The 23,316-nt window shown below is 33.0% G+C and overlaps 1 protein-coding gene across 1 annotated transcript in view; it reads right to left on the reverse strand.

Annotated features, from left to right (window-relative positions):
* SEMA3A (semaphorin 3A) overlaps nt 1-23,316 on the reverse strand; it is a 232,359-nt gene that overhangs the window by 154,037 nt on the left and 55,006 nt on the right. The window contains exons 2-3 of the mRNA XM_056118541.1: nt 11,325-11,482; nt 7,747-7,809 (exon numbers count right to left, since the gene is read on the reverse strand). Coding sequence (XP_055974516.1) covers nt 7,747-7,809; nt 11,325-11,482 — 221 coding nt within the window. The remainder of the gene's footprint in view (nt 1-7,746; nt 7,810-11,324; nt 11,483-23,316) is intronic.

Genomic DNA, 23,316 nt, shown 5'->3' on the forward strand with positions numbered 1-23,316 from the left:
TGGAACCACTAATAATAACTGTTTTGCTTACATTTTATGTGATATATGGTCTGGAGTAATAGCACAGCGGTAGGGTGTTTGCCTTGCAAACAACCACTCCGACTGAGCTGGGTTCGATTCCTCTGTCCCTCTCGGAGAACCTAGCAAGCTATGCAGAGTATGGTAAAGCCTGGCAAGCTACCTGTGATGTATTCAAAATGCCAAACACAGTAACAACTAATCTCAAAATGAAGACATTACTGGGCCTGCTCGAGCAATATCGATGAACAACGGGAGGACAGTGTTTGACAGTGTTTGTTTATGTGATATAATATCAGTCTCTCTTATTTATGTCATTCACTGACATTAGTTGATTATGAGTGTATGATTATATATGCACCTAGCACATTTCTCCTCTTATGTTCAATTTAATTCTCAGTAACACATATGATTCTTTGAATGCCAACAAGAGTGATCCCTGAACACAGAGCTTAGCAATAGTAAGCTTGTGTCCAACTGTGGCCAAAAATGAAAAAAAAAAAGACACAAAAATAAAGAAAAAAATCTTGGAGTTTTTTATTTAATGTCCAACCACTTTCATGTAATATATAATTAGAATGTGCTCTTAAAGTCTAATAAAAATGGAGACATCTTAGTCATATACAATGTATATTTATAATATAATTGATGAATAATATGTGTATATACATATAAATGCATGTGAATTATACACATATACACATGTATATGTTAGTGTAGACAAGTAGATTCTTTAGAAATATTTTCTGAATACAATTAGCAATTGGAACTTCAGGATTTTTCAATTTATTTATACTAAGTGTTTATGTCTAAGAGGTGCACTGAAAAATTTAATGAAAACATACACATCAAAATAATTAAATTATAATTAACTTAATTATAATTCATAAAAATATGTCCACAACTACTTATATACTTCTGAGTTTCAAGAGACATGGGCATCGGAAGTTAACTGTATGAATTACTTTGCATTCAAAAGACCAAGGTTTCATCTCTAGCATTACATTGTCTCCCAAGCACTGATGGGAGCAAACTCTGAGCACTGCTGAGTAGTAGATCCCAAGCACCATTAATTATAAATGATACACACACAAAAATCAGACAAGGATTAGAATTAATCAAGTATTATCTTCAATTCGCTATATAACTATAAGAAAATCCCTTAGATTTTTAAATCTCAATCTCCTCACTTTTTTGTTTTGGGGCCACATTTAGCAATGTCCAAGGGTTATTCCTGGGGCTGCATTCAAGAATCACTCTTGATAGTACTCAGAGGGCCATATGGGATGCCAGACATCAAACTCAGGTCAGCCATTTGCAAGGCAAGCACCTTTCCACTGTACTATCTCCCTAGTTCCAGTCTATTCAATTTTAAAATGGAATTAAGTTTATATTCATGGACAAGATTTAGCAAATTATCTATTTTTTGTATATTTTGCTACTAACTTTAATGTAACAATGGGAAATTTTAAGAATATATTGTAAAAATACATAAAAACTAAAAGCAGATTTAAGGTTCTCAGTCTTCTAAAATAGTGTTACAAATACCAGAATTTTGCATTCTGTTTTCTCTACCAACCTTTAAAAGGCAGTAAATAGAAATATGTACAACTTAAATTATATAAATAAAGATTCAATAAAGCTTTATAATGTATTATGTACATTAGAGTTGGTTTTTAAAGCTATATGTATCTAATTTTTAAAAATAGTCAAGATTAACTACCTACTTCATTTTGCCTTGATACATATCATATGTAAAAGTAATATTCCCATAGTGCTATTAAATTGATGAGGATAACTTTACTCTCAGAATTGAGCAGAAATCCATTAATTAAGATTAATAGAGCAAGAAACCAGTTCTGTGGAATCCAGCTCATCTGGACATTGCTGCAAGCACCAGGAGGGTGGAGCTCAGGCCAAAGCCAAGGATGTTAACATTGCACCACCCCTGTCCCCAATCTGAGAACACAGAAACCTGGGATGCAAAAATGTTTAGAAAATAAAAATTTTAATTTTTTTTAATTTCTCAGGCTTTGCTTTAAATACAAATATGAAGGGGTTTGGAGTAGTCTTAAATGAGCCTGTTTTAGTATTTGTGAGGGTATTAATATGGTTAATAAAAATTCTCTTGCTATTGGCTCAGCATTTCCATCAATAAACATAAGCCTCTGGAACATATGTGGCCAATAATATTACATGCATTTACAAAAAAAAAGATTAATAGAGCAACATATAAAGCCAACTAAACTCAATGAACAAAACCAATGACACAGAAGACTCAACTAGGGAAGAACAGTTTAGTAAATCCTCAGACAAAGACTTAATGAACTTAGGACAAGATATAATACTTTTTACAAATTTTCTTTTACTGAAGTGTATTTGATGATTCTTTTAGCCATTTGGTTGTAACAAGAAATATAAAACAAATTATGGTGTGCCTGCTAAGGGGGCAGGCTTGAGGGTGATTGGGTAAATGGGGACAATGATGGAAGGAAGGTCATTCAGGTAGTGAGGTTCGTCCTGGAACACCAAAAGACTGTAACAACCATTTTATGAACAACTTTGTAAGTCATGGTATGTAAAGAAAATAAAGAAAAAGGAAAGTAAAAAGATTAATAAAGCAGAATGCAAACTATACTGTTAAAAATTGAGCTCGAGCAAATTGATGAACAATGGGAGGGCCTTTACCTTTACCTGCAATAGCCAACTAATTATATTTTTGAGGTCTGGGCCAAAGTTCTTTTCCCAGAGGAATTTCCCAATTCGTTCTAATGAATGTTACAATACATAAAATGTTTATTGTACACCGAAGTATGTGCAGTGATGTATGGGTAAAATATGCTGTGTAAGAAAATGAAAGAAAAATTTTAATAAGCTTAAGTCACTGTCACTGTCACTGTCCTCCCGTTGTTCATCGATTTGCTCAAGCGGGCCCAGTAACGTCTCCATTGGAGACTTTGTTGTTACTGTGTTTGGCATATCGAATACATCACGGGTAGCTTGCCAGGCTCTGACGCGCAGGCGAGATACTCTCGGTAGCTTGCCAGGCTCTCCGAGAGGGGCGGAGGAATCGAACTTGGGTCGGCCTTGTTGGCCTGCATGCAAGGCAAACGCCCTACCACTGTGCTATCACTCCAGCCCAATAAGCTTATGTATTTTGATTTATTTCAATCATTTAGAAATACAATTGAAAATTCAAATAATAAGGTACAGAGCTCAAAATCTCTTCAGCATTAAAAAATAATAACATCTCTAGGCAACTGATTTACTTTGCAAATTTATAGTTAAAATGCTTTCTAAATTTAATTTTTTCACTGCCAGAGATCAAACTCAGGTCTCACATACGCAAAGTAAGTGTTCTAAAGTTTATCCTTACTTGCATTTATTTATTTAATTATTTTTATTTACCTCTGTGGAGGAGCTTCCAAACAGTATTCAAGGACTCCAAGAATCCCTCCAGATAATTCTCAGCCAATTGGACTAATGGGTAACTGCCAGGCCTAAGGAAATAGGTGTTTACCAGTCCATTTCAGGGCTGAAAGTCAAGTCCAACAGTTCTGAGGATGACCAGAGCTGTGTCTGGTGATGCTTAAGGAGCTATGCTGGTGAAGTCAACCAAGGACTAACCCACATGCAAGACATTGATCTCAACCCCTGTACTATCTCAGTTATTTGGGTCTCTATGTGAATTTTAATTCCTGATGTCAAAACATACAAAGATACAAAGATGTGTGTAAATATGTATATACATATATACACATATATGTGATATATATCACATGTAACACATACCCATATATATGTAACACTTGGCAGTGCCTATTTAGATATAATAATTACGATTTTATTTTAACATTAATGTAGTATAGTATATACCATATCTACAAAAAACAAATAATCATATGATCATGTTTTAGAAACAGAGAAAGTTTTGGACAAGGTTCCTGATCTTTTTATGACAAAAATTCAACAAAGTGGGGATTAGAAGAAACATAATTCAATATAGTATAGGTCATATATAATAAAGCCATGCTAAAGTCATAATAGTACAAAACTGAAAGCTTTTCCTTTAGCATCAGAGAAAAGACTCATACCTTTAATATATTATAATATCCACTTTCATCTATTATTACTTAATATAGTATTGGATGTCCTAACTTCAGCAATTAATCAGGAAAATGAAATGAAAGATCTATATTATACATAAGTAACATTATTACTATGTGCAGTGACATGATACTATTAAATAAAAACCCTATATACACGACTAAAACTCTATTAGAAGTTATAAGACATAAGTACAGTAGCGGGCTACAAAATCTAAATTCATATCCAAAAATCTGTTAAAAATATGCTCATTTCAGGCTGCAAGCAAAAAAGTGGAAGTATATATGTGTAAATACATAATCATATATGCATATGCACATAGTCTATGAAGCAAAATCAATCAATAAAACATGAATAACACATAGCATCTAAAATACCCTTAAAACTTAACTTTCCAGGTATTAACTATACACATATATATGTCAACATATATATTAAACTGGTTTTTCCCCTTTCTTTGAAAAAAAGTGTATCTTACAGCCAAGTGTTTTTTCTCAATATATTAATTTATATTTAGAACATGTTATTAATATATAATAAGTTCTTTGTAAACTTTAGCATTATTATTTTGAATTAGGAATTAAAAGAATAAAAATTTAGTTCAATTTACCTGGTATATGCGCAAGAATAACACACACACACATAGACACATATACACACATGCACATGCACACATGAAAATCTAGGTTCATTTCTGTGACATTTAAAAAAGGCAATGTTTTCACTGACATACAAAATCATTTTTTGTAAAATTAAAAATCATTAAATTTCTCTCTGTAATTCTGATCAATTTAAAATTTAATAAGTTAACTATAGGCATTTATTTCTTATATGATCTAGAATGTCCCCACATTAGAATCATTATCTTAAAAACAAAACAAAACTATAAAGTATCTGTGCTTTTCCTTATTCTGACGGTGTCATGGTTGCTGGCAAAAGATACACAACACTTAGGTCAGAAATAAAGAACTTTATTCAGTGACCATAGAACCAACGATTTTCATGTCAGTTCCCCAAATTCTAGTTTCCAGAGTGGACTAAGAAGATAGGTTGACCTGCATAGGCAGTGAGTTGCAACATCAGATAGCACTCCTGGAGTAAGGAAACTTTTTGATGCAATAAGCATGCCGACCATTACATTTTGAGGAAGACGCTACATTCTATGTATTATATAGTAAATAAGTCTGTCTTTTGTTCCCAAGGGAGGTATTAGCTCTACTTCTTAAGGTTATCTGCAAAGCAACTTTTGCTCTAGTAGGGGATATTGTCTCTCAACTATCTTCATTATATAAAAAGCCCATAAATAATCTGCAAAAAGGCGCTGTCAGTGCTTCTATTCATCAGTGTGAGAACTGGCAAAATTTTTCTTCAAACAGACAAACATAAGGATTTTAGGTGTTAAGTATTTGAAAAGAAAGTAGGAGTCACTTCTCACTATTAAAAAATCATTTCATCATGATGTAAAGTCCCTAAAATAGAATGAAAACTTTGACCTTTGAAAAAAAGTAAGAAAATCCAGGATTAGTGTGAATTTGAAACTGTGCTACAGCTTAAGACACAAGTGTAGCTTCAATTTCTCAATTGTGCTTGCTGGGAAAAAAAAGTTGATATGTACAATTCAAGTAAAAAAATTAATAGACATTTTATAATATAAATGGGAGTATTAAAATAAATAATGGCTAAAGATAAAATGAATGAATGTCTCAAGAAGTTTTAATTCATGAACTTAATGTTAGGTATACAATTTACTTTCATGCTATACTTTGAAAGTTACCCAAGATTGGTAATGTTATGAGAATCTGCTTTTTTAGTTCATCTCAGATGGTTGAAAATTTATTTCCAACAATGTTCAAAATATTTCTAACAATCATACGGTTGCCATTTGGTTTTATTGAAACTTAGTGTAAAAAGAGATGGGTTAGTAGGATAAACAAAAAAAGATTCAGAGAGCTAGTTATTCAAAACAGACTTTTTTACTTAGCATGTATTCAGTTTTTATTTCCAAAACAGGGTCAAGGATGTTAATCCCTCAATAGAAACGTCATTCTTGTGAATGACAAAGTGAATCTTAAGTACTAGAAAAATGTGAAAATTAAAAATAAAGGTGGATAATAACAGGATAAAAATATATGGTATGTGTAGGAATAAATTTTAAAGATATATAAAATTTTCATCTAAAATATATACAGTTATTAAAACAGCTATAACAACAAAAATAAGAATATGCATAATACATTAAAAATAAATGACATAACAATTTAATGTTTATAATCTACAACACCGAGAAAATAAGTATAATTAGTAAATATTCTGTAGTCACTTTAACAAGATAAGTGACACAAATATTAATTTTATAAAAATTATAGACTCGGTGTCATATTATTTATAGTATATTCATAATAAATAATCTGGGGACAGAGATATAGTACAGTAGGTAGGGTACTTGCCTTGCACATGAACAACCCGGATTCAATACCTGGCATTCCATTTGGTTCCCAGCCTGTCAGGAGTGGTTGCTGAGTGCAGAGCAAGAGTAACCCCTACCACCATTAGGTATGGTACACCAATTTGGTTTGGGGTACCATGTATATGGTATATATATGTGTGTAATCATATACTATATTAAATATGTATTAGACTGCAGATTTCCTCCATTAATCTTTAATAAGTAGCTGCCCAAAATTTATTATTGATTCAACACATGTGTTTGATGTAAAACTGAACAGTAAGTAATGATGTCGTTTTAGCTGACTTGGAGAATAGGGAAAAGGACTCAATTTTCTATTTGATTCTTGCACAGTGATGCAATTGGCATGTCGATTCAACCCAGGTGGCTATGCCTCCGTTGTCGTCTTAACTAGTGCCAAGAATGGCCCTTTCTCCAAATGCCTAAAACTAAACAGTGTCTTTTCATCACTTTCCCTGTTATGTTTTCCTATTGAATCCTTGCATTTGAATAAATTGAACACTGAAAAGAAGGTACATTGTCCAAGACAGTGAGGTCCAAGGAAATTTATTTCTAGAGGACATTTGAGAAAACACTAAAACACAAAGGAGAGAAGGTGTTAACCCAGATTCTAGAAACCATAGAAGGCATGAAGGAGGGTTTTAGTTTGCTTTTCTGTAAGTGCTCAGGTCAGTTCCTATTTTGCTTACAATTCTATTTTGGAGTCCTGATGGCTGCAAAAACCACTCCAGCTTCATTCTTGTGGTTTTCAGCACCATAAGAGCTCTTTGAAAAGAATTATTGTCTTTAACTCACAGCTGAGTATTATTTATTACAGCGCAAAATTTCCACCAAACTGTCCATGTCATTTTACAAATCATGTGGTGAAAAAAATACCTCTATTTACCCTCAATCTTTCAAAGTGGTTATTTAAGAAATTACTGGTAAAGATAATAATCCTACTTTTAAATATTCATCAAGAAAAAATGTTATAAGTCCCAGGAAACAAATTGATTGGTATTTCAGGAGCTTTTTATTAAGAAAAAAATGAAAAACATAGGCCTGTTTTGAAATTCAAAAATAATAAATTCTAATTAAATTAAATATGTAAGCTGTGGTACACCAGTGACGTAATATGAAAAGAAAAAGGAAATAGTATAACAATTGATACTTACATGGATATCTTTTCCAGCCCACTTGCATTCATCTCTTCTGGTGTAAGATACTGGCCATACAATCTAGAAGCAGGAAAGAAACATTTTTTATGCCAATTAAGTTCATTAAGAGTTACAACTTTATAGTCTTCTAGACCAAGTTGGGGCAACTGAGATATAGAAGGTTCTATAAAGTATTGCGTGGCAGGAAGCTTTTAGATTAGATTCAGCAATAGCCTCATCAATTTTCATGAACATAAATCATATGCTATATAGTCATTAGTATTGTCTCTGTAAGTAAGGTGAACAAACTGGATCGTTGAAGTTAATTGATTAAGTTGCATGTGACAGAAAGAGCTGTAATGCAGATTGCGACTGGGTAACATCTCTCAAAGCCCTGAAAATCTATTGAAGAAAGGAAAGTGGCATAAATTTTTCTAACTTTATTATTAAATGAAACAATATTTTTTAAAACATGTGCATTTCTCTAAGAAAATTCTCAGCACAATATGCTAGAATAAGCAATTGATCAACTTAGTGTATTTTCTAACTATATTGTAGAAAGCATTCTTTTTTAAAAAAATGTGAATGACTAGTTTTCCTGTCACCATTTGTTGAAAAGGCTTTCCTTGTTCTACTTCACAAAACTACAACCATTGTCAAAGATCAGGTGTCCATAGAACAGCAGGTTTATATCTGAGCTTTAAATTCTACTCTTCTTGTCAGAGTCCTTATCACAGTACCACACAATCTTGATTACTACAACTTTATAGCATTAAGTTCACAAAAATAAATGCACACCTATTTTCATTGCTGTGCTTTTCACAACAGACCAAATCTGGAAACAACAAAAATTCCCAAGAACAAATAAGTAGATAAAGAAGCTGCAGTATATAAACAATAGAATACTCTTCAGCTATAATAAAATAAAATCGTCCATTTTGCTGTTATGTGAGTGGAATTAGAGGTTATAATAAAGCCACTTAGAAGAAGAAGTAATATGTGGAATTATTTCATATGTGGAATACAAAGAAACAGAGTAAGAAAACTTGAAGTGACTGATAATACTAGCCACTGAGAGTCAGTCTGCAGAACTAAGTTTGTCAAGGAGATGGGACAGATGGGAGATAACCTGGGGACATTGGTAGAGGAACAATGACACTCTGGTGGTGGGTGTGGTGTGAAATAATACGTTGTGAAACACTCTGGCTTGAAATATCACTATTAATAATAAATCACAAAGCGTCAATGAAAAATGAGGAGGTGGATATCTTCATAAATCTTGAAGAAGTAGAGGACATAAAAAAAACATAAAAAAAGTATAACCACCCACATACACACAAAAAAGTAAACAGAGGGGCCAGAGAGATAATACAGCTGGTAGGGGGTTTGCCTTGCCTGTACTGGACCCAGATTTGATCCCTGGCATCCCATATGGGTCCCTAGAGCACCACCAGGAGAAATTCCTGAGTGCATATACAGGAGCAATTCCTGAGCATCATCAGTTTGGGGCCCGAATGAAACAAAATAAACAAATTTTGTAAAGTGTAACCTCTTACAATGTAGGTATTAGCCTAATCTATACTAAGAAATAATTGTGTGCTTAATCAATAATATTTGATCATCATTCTTCCAAAGGTTTCTATATTATATGAAGAGTAACAGGTGAACTAAGATATTATTGGAAGTTTAGAGACCACATTTCCCTCATAATAAATCATGTATCTTCATTTCAATTAAAACAAAATTTTCTAGTTCTTCTAAACTTCAAAAATTCAAAGAATTCAAAGAACTCTGTTTGAGGGCAGAACAATTTGATATTTTTAATTTATCTTTCTCTTCTTGTAACTCAGCTATACTCAGTGGGGTGGGAGTGGGGAAAATTCAATGTAAAAGATATGGTAGCAGTTAATCATCACTAGCAGAAAGCTTTTAGTCTCCAAGTGACTGATTATGATTCATTTGGGAAATTCTAGATAATTCACAATAAATGCGCTTAAGTAAAGATTGTGATTTTAATCTAGGGAACAGAAAAACACACTTATATCACACAAAGTTCATGTATGTACAAATGTCCTAAATGCTCTTGGATTTGTATTCATTTGCATCACTTTAATTTCAGTTTATATACTATTTTTCTCCTGTGTCTATTTCTCACTATGTTTGTATATGGAGATGACTTAAAGTTATATTTGTCTGGTTTTACTTGTTCTATAAACTTTTGTACAGTGTGACTGCTTAATAAAAAGCATTCATGAACAAGAAATGCTCATCTTTAATGTGAACATTACTCAGACAGTGTAGTTATTACAGTGATTATATAGCATGTTTCAGACCCTGAGCTTCACCTTGACCAGGGAAAGGATAAATAATTGATTCTTAAAGTTTAGATTGGAAAAGAATCAAATAGGAATTTCTTCTGGGACATGGTAACAATAGAAAGCTAAATTTATTGACTTTACATTTAGTTTTCCAGAGTGATTATGCAATATAGATTTTTAAAAGTTTTTACTTCAAAATCTATTTTTTTCAAGTTTCCTTGATTGCTGGTGTTGAGATGAATAGGACTCATGATATAATCCATTTTATCAAGTATTAATTAAAATAATATTGATTATTTTTAGAAGTGGATGCCTTCCATGTGTAAGGACCCTACTTCAATAGCTGGAACTGAGTAAAAGGCCTCCTAGCCCCATCTTTGGTGTTTCTGGTGGTGACAATGGCTCCTCAATCATGCCAGATAAAGCTGTGCCATGATGGTCTACAGTAATAGTAGGCTGGAGTGAACAGTGATATGGTGCCGGAGAGATATGACAGGTAGAGCACTTGCCTTGCATATGACAGACCCTGGTTCAATCCCACTTTAGGAGCAGATGAGCTTTACTATAATTCCTCAGCTCTGTCATTGTGGAACAAAGTAAAGATAATGTCTAAATAAATGAAAGTCTTTGTGTTTCAATAAATTGTATTTGCAAGCAAAGGTAAAAAATGGCATTAGACTTATATGCAATGCATGATTAACTGCTTTTGCTTTAAATATAGAGAACTGCATCTCTCTATGGATAGTGCAAGAAATAAATATGTAGTATTTTTGTATTGGTTCATATTCATTTGTAAAGGAAAAGTTAGTAACTAAGGAAGGTTAAACTGAAGTTAGTATTTCATGTAATAATCATTAAAAATATCTGGCTCCTTCTTGATTTTTAGAACATTCACTGATTTGTGACAAATTAATGCATAACCCTTTTTTAATCTGAAAGGATAAAATATTATCAAAAACTTTCCTTAGAAGAAAGTGTGTGAATATTGTTGTATTTCACCCTGGAATCATTAACAAGCAAAACTAAATAAATTATTTAGGCTCAGCTTTGGGAGCAGGCTTTGGGGCATGGGGTGGAAACACTTGAAATATGGTGGTAGGAAGATGCAACAATGGTGGGATTGGTGTTGGAATATTAAATGCAACAAATTATTATGAACAAATTTATAATAATAAAATAAAAATAATGACATATTAATAATTTTCCCAGTCATCATGAAATTTTATTGGTAATAAACATTTCAAAAGTAGCAGAGTTCATATATTATAATAGAGATACCTTTTGAAAGTCTTTGATATTAACCAGATTGAATGAAAATATGTGATCCTTTGCTCCGACATATAGCCTACTCCGTTCTTCATCCAAAAGAAAGGTATTATAACTGGAACTGTTAGCCAAACCACTGAAAGTGATCAAATTATTGGATTCCAACATTTCTGCAAGATAACAAAGCAAAATATTGAGTGTTAATATATGATTCTACATGAGCATAGAGTACTTGTATATGGTAATCTATTATAGCTAACAGTCAGTATTGTTCTTTGTGGTACTAAAAGCATGCAGAAAATAAATCTTTTACATTTCACTGAAATAGTAATAATGCATATGAGCTTGCTAATTACATACTTAAGATCACATGCTTCTAAAGAAGAAAGGAGAAAATGCCTTATACATAAAACAGGTTTAGTATAATCTATTTGTACATGGCTTAGAATGCTTATAATTAATAGCATAAAAAATGTCTTTAATTTTTAGAGTCTTAAATGGCTTAATTTTCTCTAATTTATTAGCTAGAAAGACAATCATGGAGGTTAACAGTATAAGGAAGTATAGCAGAAGCACTGTCTCAACCACTAGGTTGCATGAGGCCTTTTTTTATTGAAGGCATTAGCATGTCTTTATGACTATTAAGTCATTAAATTCACCATCACAATTCTTTGTACCATTTTGCAAATAAAATATTTAGAAAAGCTGAGTTACACTTTTATTAAAACAAATTAATTTTACTTTAATTTTTAATATTCTTCTTGCCCTCCATTTTGAAAGTTTACTCTGTGAATGACCAAATACTGAACTTTCAGACCCATATTTTGGAGGAAAATTTTCAGATAAAGATCTTATTAGCCTAACATTTATATTATACTTTTATATTATACATCTATTTTGTCCACTTTTCAATGAGATATTTTTTACAACATTATAGTATTTTAAAGATTGCTTAAGAGCCCCCCCGTCCCCCCACCCCAGGCTGGAGCAATAGCACATCGGGTAAGGCATTTGCCTTGCATGCAGCCAATATGGCCGAGCCGGGTTCAATATGGTCCCTCTGGGAGAGCCCGGCAAGCTACCAAGAGTATCTCGCCCACACGGCAAAGCCTGGCAAGCTCCCCGTGATGTGTTCAATATGCCAAAAACAGCAACAACAAGTCTCACAATTTGTTGTGAAATGTTTCTGGTGCCCGCTCGAGAAAATCAATGAACAACAGGAGGTCAGTGCGACAGTGCAGTGCTTAAGACCCCTGTATGTGTTGAGGAGTTATCACATTTCGCATCTAAGTTCCAGTGACCTCCAGTTACTAAGAAGACCACTCTACCTACTTGTCCCATTAATCTTTATTCATCATAAGCACTCAGTTTTTACAAAGTCTGAGTGATTTTAGGTATTTTTCTCTGATTTGTTTGTATTATTTATATTTCACATATAAATGAAAACACTAAGTAATTGTCTTTCATATTTAAGTTAGCTTAATCTACTTAAATTCTATTCATTTTGTCCTAAATGGCACAGATTTTTGGTAATGTAATAGTAGTAATTTTTCTTTCCTTTTTCTTTTTCTTTGATTATATAATACCACAACTTCCTTATCCAATTATATGTAGATGGACAATTTAGGTTGATTCTATATTCTATTGTGAATCATGATGCTTTGAACATAGAGGTGGAAAGTATCTTCTTTATAGTGTTTGTATCTTTTAGATTAACATCTAGAAGTGGTGTTTCTCAATCTATATTTCAACTTTTTAAATGAAATTGTCATACCCTTTTTTATTTATGTTGTACAAATTTTCATTTCACTACCAATCTATATACATATAAATATGCTATTATCTCTTTCTCACAAAAGATACAAATGTTCAAAATTGACCAAAACTGTGTACTCTGCATCAATGGTGCACACATGGCAGTTCACACTTACTATAACACTCCCATCAATTGCATAAAATCTTGATGCACTTTTGTGGAGATAAAGCAGTAATACAGGTACTTCTTCAGTCTTAGCCCTGACCCAAGATCTTTAGCCATTGAAAAATTTCATATCTTTATTTGTCTTACTGTCATCTCAATGAATGTACTAATGTAATGTTTCTATACTATTTACGATTGTTTCCCAGATAGACTAAATGTTTTTCACCTTTCCTTCCATTTCTAAACTCTATCCAGTAGACCTTCAGTATTCTAGGCTATTTGTTCTAGGAAACCCCTCACGATCACGGTCACGGTCCTCCCGTTGTTCATCGATTTGCTCAAGCGGGCCCAGTAATGTCTCCATCATGATACTTGTTACTGTGTTTGGCATATCGAATACGTCATGGGTAGCTTGCTAGGCTCTTCCATGTGGGCGAGATACTCTAGGTAGCTTGCCGGGCTTTCCGAGAGGGGCGGAGGAACCGAACTCAGGTCGGCCATGTTGACCGCTTGTAAGGCAAACGCCCTACCGCTATGTTATCACTGCAGCCCCAGGAAACCCCTCAGATACTAAAATCCTTCTTAATGTTCAAGTACCTTTTATAAAATCCTGTAGTATTAACATGCATATATTGGCATGAAATTTTTTGCTTAATCCTCTAACAATCTAGGGATGTAAGTTATTTTTACAGCCTTATTTTATAAATGAGAAAACTTAGATAAAGGAACCTGACTAATTTGTATCATGACTAGTAAACCCTGGAACTGAAACTCAGTCTGCCTGGTTTTAGAATCTGTATTTGAAAATTGTACATGTTATTCGTATATGGATGAAGAGGTATGTGGGACCAGGTATGCGGGACCCATGGCTGAGATCTCTAAACCTGCTCGGATCGGGACTCGGTTTCCTCCATCCAGATCCCCCATGTCCAGTTGCTTGGCAGTCACACCCACAAACTGCCCCTGGCAGCGCCATGTAATCTTATCAAAGGCCAAGATCCAGAGAGTATAAAACTAAGCTCCCAGAAGAGAGCGACACAGTTTCTCCCTCTCAGAATGCTTGGCAAACTACTGAGAGTATGCCACCCACAAAGCAGAGCCTGGCAAGCTACCCGTGAGGTTCTCTATATACCAAAAACAGTTACAATAATGGGTCTCATTCCCCTGACCCTGAAAGCGTCCCTAATACGCCATTGGGCTACGCTAGTATGTGACAGGATGAATGGAGACATTACTGGCATGCACTTAAGCAAATTGATGAACAAAGGAGACAACAAGTGATATAAGTGATATGGCTGAGACCTCCAAGCCTGTTCAGATCGGGACTGGACCTCCTCCACCCAGATCCCCCATTTTCCAGTAGGCTGGCAGTTACACCAACAAATTGCCCCCGGCAGCACCATATAATCTTGTCAATGGCCAAGATCCAAGGACTATAAAACAAGGACCCCTCGGAGAACCCAGCAAGCTACCAAGGTTATTCCACCTGCTTGGAAGAGCCTGGTTAGCTACCCATGGTGTATTCAATATGCCAAAAGCAGTAACAATAATGGATCTTATTCCCCTGACCCTGAAAGAGCCTCCAATATGGCAGTGAGGGGAAGGACGAGTAAGGAGAGGCTGCTAAAATCTCAGGGCTGGGACGAATAGAGATGTTACTGGTGCCCACTTGAGCTAATTGATGAGCAACAGGATGACAGTGACAGATTTTCTACAACACCTAATTAATAAAAATATAGAATAACTGCTACACATTATTGTTTAAGGAATTATGACAAAAATGTCCATCTTTATATTTAATACAAACACAACCATCATTTATTGTACTATGTAGTATGTGTTTTCAGAAAACAATTGGTATTAAGTATACCTTAATACCAGACATACAAAAAACAGGCACATAAGCATCTTTTTAAAAAGACTAAACCAAGACAGTCACAAAGAAGAACTAATAAGGGGCAGGATCATTTGAGAGACACAGAAATGGACTTCAATTGGAAATACATACAAACTGAGTAAAAAGATCTGTATGAATCAAGTGCAACATGATATAGAAAGACAGATACTATAACAAACTAATAAACCTGTAGTCACTATAGTTAGATGTAAGAATTCAAGCCATCACAGTAGTTGTTTATTAGGAAAATTATAACCCAGGACACATTGCTGTTATTATTATTATTATTATTATTATTATTTAATCACCATGAGTTACAAAGTTGTCAAGTTATTGATGATTGAATTTCAGGTATAGAATATTTCATTACCAATCTCTTCACCAGAGTCCACTTCCCTCCACCAGTATCCCCGGTTACCCTACCATCCCCCAGGCTACCTCTATGGGAAGCACTTTATATCTCTTCTCAGCATACCTTTCTCCAGAATAATCATTTCCCTCACCATATTGCACCTTCAGGCACTTGTTATTCTCTTACTATGTTTCTTCATATTCCAAATAGGAGAGAGATCATGCTTTGTCTCTCTTTCTCTGACTAACTTCACTCACAGAACACTTTCCAGATCCATTCACACAGCAGCAAATTGTATGACTTCAACTTTCTTTAGGGTCAAATAGTATTCTATTGTGTATAAGTGCTTTATTTTCTTTATCCAGTTATCTGTTTTTGAACAATTGATTTGTTTCTGAATTTGAGATATTATGAATAGTGTTGCAATAAACATAGGCATTCTGGTGCTTTGCGTTTGGTCATTTCTGCATTGCATTTGGTCATTTGGGGTATAGTCCAAGGAGTGGAATTGCTGGGAAATAAGGAAGAACAATTCCTAATTTTTTTAGGAATAAATCTTTAGTTACCAAACTGGGCTTCAATATTTGGAAGAATGAGTTAATAATGTATCTTTAAAGATTTATTGTTAGGTAAAATTTGATATTCATGTAAATAACAGTAATTTTCATAGTAAATACTCAAAGATTGCCTACTTACATATAGATAAAACATTAGTATGTTCAATTTTTTGACGAAAAGTAGGAATTTAGGGTTCAAATGTAATGGACTGAAAAAAAAACATTTACTTTTTTCCTATTTTACCCAGTATCCTAACTTTTAAAGAGTTGTTTTATATGGTGATGGAATATATAAGAATAGTAATAAGAGATGCTTTCCTTTATTTACATTAGTATTAAGTGCATTGCTCTTTTTAAAGTGTTTTTTCTGTTTATCAACTTTAAAATCCTAAATTCTAATGGATAAAAACAATTAAAATAATGGATTTCTATATCACAGCTATAAACAGATATGAATATATATCTGATTAAAAAATAAGTTAGTTTATATCTTATAAATGTTTCAGGAAGAGTTATTATTTCCTAAGTATGGAAATTTAAGGAAGTCTTTAATATTTTTATTACATTACTTTGGGATCAAAGTTCATTTTTAAAAGAAGTTATTTCTGAATCAATTCATTAAACTAAAATACAATGTATTTCTGGAATTCCAGTAAGCATCTATTTTTCCCGTAGTTTCAAATTTTCAGAATTTTGACTCATCATTATTTGGTTCAGTTTCTCTAAATATATTTAGTCAATGAATTTTCACACTCTTTTACAACTGATAAGAGTCTTTGAAGCTCTAGTGGAAATAAGTAATACTAATTTTGGATTGTTAAGACTATCCTACCATTTTTTAAAAGTAAAAATACCAAGAATAATAATAGATATAGTTTCTCTAAATCTAGATCTCACAGTTTTTAGTGGTCTGTTTCCTCACTTGAGTCTATAACTTTGTTTCTCCTAAAAGTAGTCACATGCAGCTGCATTTCAGAGCAAATAACTTCAACTTTACTTTACTCCTTCAGAATGTTGTTTCTTTTCAGTTTCTGTTATTTAAATCTTACCATGACATAAACTGGCATTTGAACTAAGATAATTAATCAGTAATGTGAGAAGGTTAGAATCCTTTTACTTTCTTATATCTTGCCTATGTTCATATTCAGTCAAACACCAGCAAATATTATTTTAAAGAACAATCTAATTTTCTATAGAATCAGTTTTACCATGATGACTCTGAATTGACGAAAGCATATAGAGCACTTACTCTTTTTCACCTATATTTCAATTTTTCTCTGATGACATGTTACTTCAACATCTATGTATCTATAGAATCAATTCTACTATGATGAATCGGACTTGACAAAAGCACATAAAGGCACTTATTCCTTTATAGATGAAACTTAATTTTTATTTTGTTAACACATTACTTCAAATTCAACATGCTATATCAATCATAAATAAAAATAAAAGTTTCACTTTAGAACAAGTATTTTTTACAAGAATTATGTATTCTTAAATTTGAAAGATGATTAAGCAACCCTTCTTTTGTTCAAATTTATCAGCTGATATCTTTTTTATTATTTGCTTAATGAAAAATTAAAGATTATTAATAATAGGGCAAAGATAGTTTGTTATCAACAAAATATTATCTTTTATTACTATCAGAGCCATAAAATTGTATAAAACAATATAAACTTGTATTTAGATGTTCAAGATAAAATAATTCAATGAGCAGAGTCATCAATTAAAATGATTTTTATAAGCAATTTAGAAAAATAATCTCGTACAATTTAGAACTCACATACACAGTCTATTTGATTAACTGTAATCAAATTATATGTACTAATAAGTTATTGATCTAGACTTTAACCAAAAATATTTTCTCTTATTAACAAAGTCTAATTTTACATATTTATTCATAATTTTAGGTTAGCTTTTTACTCCCAAATTCATTATTTCTCATGTGATTCCATTAAATTGATAAAAAATGCAAACAAAAAAAGGCACTGGTAGAAATCCCTATCAGCACATTATTTAGCATAAGAAAAAATATTATATATAGTCAGCTTATCTCAACTATATTTTATTATATAGAAAGAAACCATGGGAAATTAACATCGAAGTTGCAATTAACTATTGATCTTTACCTAATAAAGTTATGTGGTTCCTGTGGTGATTTGGTTATGTTTAGGCTAAGCATAGATTTATGAGAAGATTACATTTAATGACCTGGTCAGATTCTGAAAAACACAATGACATGAATCTTCATTTCCAGAGCAAGACCTCCCAGAAGAGCTATTTTTACAGAAGGATGCAGAACTTGACCTTCAAATACAAACAATAGTCACCCTGTTTTCTATATCTTTGAATTCAACTAAATTTGACCCTCCACATCACCCAACCCTGCCAAGTTTTATAGAATGGAAAGTAATAAGGTTCCTAGGACTCAGTAGTGTTTTTGCTCACAAATTGCCTATATTCAGTGATGGCTTTAGGCTTATGTTCTTCTTTCATGACCTGAAATTTGCCCCTTTCATCAAAGACTGATTTTAAAGTAGTCAAACTGGGTAAGTATTATACCAAAATATTTTGAGTAGATGATGGTCACATTCAGATATTTGAAAATGCTTGAAAATTCATGAATTTCCAGAAGTTTTAGATTCTGTATTTGAGTGTTTCTTAGACTTAAATAAAGTATTAAATTAATGTAAGATTATTTTAGTTTCAGCTGTACAGCATTAGATATTTGAAAATAAATAAAATGACCACCCCAATAACTATATGTCATTTTTGGCGTGGGGGGGGGTTGTTTGAGTCACAACTACCAGTGCTCAGCACTGAATCCTGACTCTGTGCTCAGGGATCACTCCTGGTGGTGCCTGGAGGACCACATGCAATACTGTAAAAAGAACCAGGGTGACTTGTGTGCAAGACCTTAATTTCTGTACTTAACTCCTTCCCTGTAATGAGGATTTGAAAAAAATCACTGTCACACTGGTAAAGGCATGGGAGTTAGAACATGGTATGGGTGAAACCAAATCATGAAAAACTTTGTAACTGTGTGTCTCATGGTGATTCAATAGGAAAAGAAAAAAAGAAAAATATACTCGCTTAAAATCATTCAGATGTGTGACATAATTTTTAGCTGGGGCTAAAAATCATATAAGGCCCTCCCATTGATCATCGATTTGCTCGAGCGGGCCCAGTAACATCTCCATTGGAGATTTTGTTGTTACTGTGTTTGGCATATCAAATACGTCACGGGGAGCTTACCAGGCTCTGCCGTGCGGGCGAGATACTCTCGGCAGCTTGCCGGGCTCTCCAAGAGGGGCAGAGGAATCGAACTCGGGTCGGCCATGTTGGAAGCATGCAAGGCAAACACCCTACCACTGTGCTATCTAAGCAAATATAAAATATGAGTAATGAATATAGCATACATATATTAGTATAAATTGATAATTAAGGAAATTAGCTATAGCTAATATTGTCATACACATTATATTCCTATGAATTAATAATTTTAAAACAAAATATGTTCCATAGATTATTTCATTTGTTTGTCTTTTGTTTGGGAATCACACAGGTCACACCTAGAGTGCTTAGGGGTCACTCCTGTCTGTGCAATCAGGAATCACTACTGGCAGTCTCCAGGGACCATATGTGATGCTAGGGATCAAACTTAAGTTCGCCACATGTCAAGCAAGTGCCGTACCTGCTGTACCATTGCTCTGGTATCTCTTTGACCATTTTCATGCATTTTCAGCATTTAATCTAACCCCCATTTGACTTTTCCTCTATCGCAGTTGTTTTAGATTCCAAATCTAAGTAACATCATATGTGTTTATCATTCCCTTTCTGACTTTTTTACTTAGTACAATCATTTCAAGATCTAATTCTATTGTTCACAAAATCTTTATCTCATTCACAATTTTGTGAGTATTTTATTGTGTAATATAGCCCACATATAAAACATTTGCATATCAACTCACTCAGTGAAGTAATAATTAGGTATCCATTAATGTTTCAGATGACACCATATTGTATGTAGAAAATCATTAAGGACACCATAAAAACTTAAGAAAATTATAAATCTATGAGGAAGAGAAAACAAAAAGACACTTTACAAAGAAGACATAAAGATGGGTAATAGGTAGATAAAAAAAAGTTTATCATCACTGATTATTAGAGAAATGCAAATCAAAATGAGACATCCACCTCATACCAATAAAATGATCTATATGGAAGAGACCAAAAATGGTAAGTGTTGGTGGAGATGTGGTTAAAAACAAATTCTCAGTTACTTTTGGTGGAACTGTTACATGTTTCAGCCTCTCGGCAAAATTGTTTGGAGGCTTCTTAAAAGACTTAGAATAGAACTTCTCTATGTATGAGTCTGCAATTCCACTAATGGAATCTATTATATGAACCTAGAAAAATAATTTAATGTTTTTAAACATATTTTATAATATCATATTTTCTCTTGATCACAATATATTATACAAGATATTACCATGAAATATTGCATATTTGAAAGGTGCAACAATTCCCAGTTAATATGAAAATAACAGCTAATCTAACACCTACCACAGTTTCCTTACACCAGGCTTATTAATAAGAGCTATTGTTTTCTGGCGCCAGGTACGTGCTTGCCTTGCACACAGCTTACCTGGGTTCAATTTCTAGCATCCCATATGGTCACCCGAGCCTGACAGGTGTAATTTTTCAGTGCACAGCCAGGAATAAAGTAACCCCTGAGCACTGTTACATGTGGCCCAAAAATAAGAGAAAAAAAAGGAGTTATAGTTGCCTATATATTTGTTCATTTATTTGTAAATTCTCAGATTATTCTATCAGAAAAAACTAATTTATTCCTCTTTAAACCTGGATTGTCCTCTCATTTCTAGTTCATTTTCCCTATTCTCCTGTTTCAAAATAGAATTTGAAGTCAGAAAAATAATTCTTTCATGAAAGCCTTGAAATTAGTAGGTAGTACTCACTTCTTGATGCCCAACACTTCAAACAAGACCCCAAAATGCATTAATCGCATACTGTTATCTTGCATGGGTTGAGGTATAAAGGTTAGCATAGTAGTGAGTGAATCTAATTATACATAAAATAAATGATTAAATAAAAAATTAATTGTTGACTTAGAGATTTAAAAGACCTTATTTTTTATTTTTCTTTTTGGGTCACACCCGGCGATGCATAGGTCTTACTCCTGCTCTGCACTCAGGAATTACTCCTGGCGATGCTCAGGGGACCATATGGGATGCTGGGAATCAGACCTTGGTCGGCTGCGTGCAAGGCCAACACCCTACCCACTGAGCTATTGCTCCTGCCCCTTAAAGGACCTTTTGACCATAAAGCCCTATTACTTCCATTTACAAAGAAACTTAAATGTCTTTTACTATTGACAGTTACAGGATTAAATTTATATATGTCCTCTGGCTTGTAGTTCAATGTTTTTTTCTAAATACACCTATAGAAAATTATGATTTAAAATTTTCTCCTTATCTTTAGTTGAATAACCTGATATAAATTTTTGATAAAGCATGTTAAAAAATAAACTTTGCAAAAAGTTTACAAAATAACTAATGCATAATGTAAATATTTTACTTTCCTTGGAAAGAATAACAATGCGAGTTTAGAACTCATTTTTTATATAAGGCATCTAAATCACTGAATGTGAACAAAAGTAGTTAATGCAAACAAGCATTGCAGCTGGTCACAAAGTTTAGAATGAAATGTCTATAAAATTCAGGATTAAGGTCTATATCTTTATTTCATGATTTACATTAGCTTAATTTAGTGCTTTGAGTAAAAAAAATAGTAATTCAGAGACCAAAACATTGTCTTAATTCTGTTTTATATCTTAGTTATTTAAAAATAATCTTCTTCATGCAGATTTCTATTGTCAGTCAGTTTACCAGTGCATGCTTATTAAAAGTCTAGTAGCAACTATCATATTTTTCTCTACTGATGCATTTAATTTTAGAGTGGAAAAGTTTCAGAATTTATCCAGCAATGGAAGTCATGCCTAATCAAGTTTGTTCATAACAATTTTTTGACATTTTATACAAGCCAATAAAAGGGAGAAAGACTAAATTAGTATATTAAGAATCTGGATCACAAGTTTTTTTTAATATCCAGGTTATTATCTGGAGCATTTATTTTGTATTAGAAAAATAATCTGAGTTTTTCTCTTATATAAAAAATACCAAGAGTTCTATTTCTTTTCCAAACACTTCCTGGTGTAAATATATTAGTTTCAGGTTGGGTAATGCTTACAAATTCTCCAATACTGCTAAATCTAATGTGAGCAAGGTTCAGTTTGAGAGCCATATGAAGAACTTGGAGCTCCACTAGGATGAAGCTAAAAATCCAGCTTGTTTGTTGAAACCCTTGTTCTCCCAGACCCGAAAAAGCAAGCACATTTCTGGGCTGAAGAAGACAGCCACAGAAGAATTTGCCAGACCAATGCAGAACACATAGACTATTTATTCTCATAAAAGGCACACATCAAGACCAGATGCACTTTTTTAAGAATGACCAAATAAGCATAAGTCACTTTCTTGTTAAAATTAAATCTATGCTTCACTTTTATAAAGAGGCTGTTTTTCTTTAAAAAACAAGAAAAACTAGTAACAGTATTAAAATGATAAGAAATTAACATTTTAAAGTGAAATGATCTTTTAGTTAATGTTATCCACAATATGTATTCAAAATGAGACTCTCCTACTAGTTTGAATACAGAGGATAAAAAAAAATAAAATTTCCCCTGAGTCATGAAGGAAGAGGAATTAATGTTTAGATATACTAAGTTTTAACTTAGTTGCCCTCAGAGCAGTTATTTGTGAGCAACAAAAATTAATGAAATTTTTAAAAGTGCACTGATTTATTAATTACTTCATTTTCCTGGATATTTATTTCACATGCAAAGGAGACACTTCTGCCAATTTCTATATAAAATATTGTTATAGTCTACAATTTAGATTTAATGATATAAAATAATTTTTATCTTTAATATCAGAACACATTTCTTTGAATATACATGTAACAAGACAGAAAAATTTCTAGCTTTCCCCAATGATAACTATCAGGTTCTTAATATAATTTCTAAAAAATAAAGGTGAGAATTTACTTCAGTTTAAAAAAATCAAGAAATTAGTTGAAAAGTTCATTGCAGAGTTTGTTTAATGAGTTTAATGACTTCCACCTCATTTAGTGAGTCAGAGTCTCAAAAATGCTACCTTGATGGGCTCTGGAGTTTATCAGTCCTGCCTTGCCACTTC

Source organism: Sorex fumeus, unplaced genomic scaffold, assembly GCF_029834395.1.
Source record: "Sorex fumeus unplaced genomic scaffold, SorFum_2.1 ptg000037l, whole genome shotgun sequence".
Taxonomy (NCBI): Eukaryota; Metazoa; Chordata; class Mammalia; order Eulipotyphla; family Soricidae; genus Sorex; species Sorex fumeus.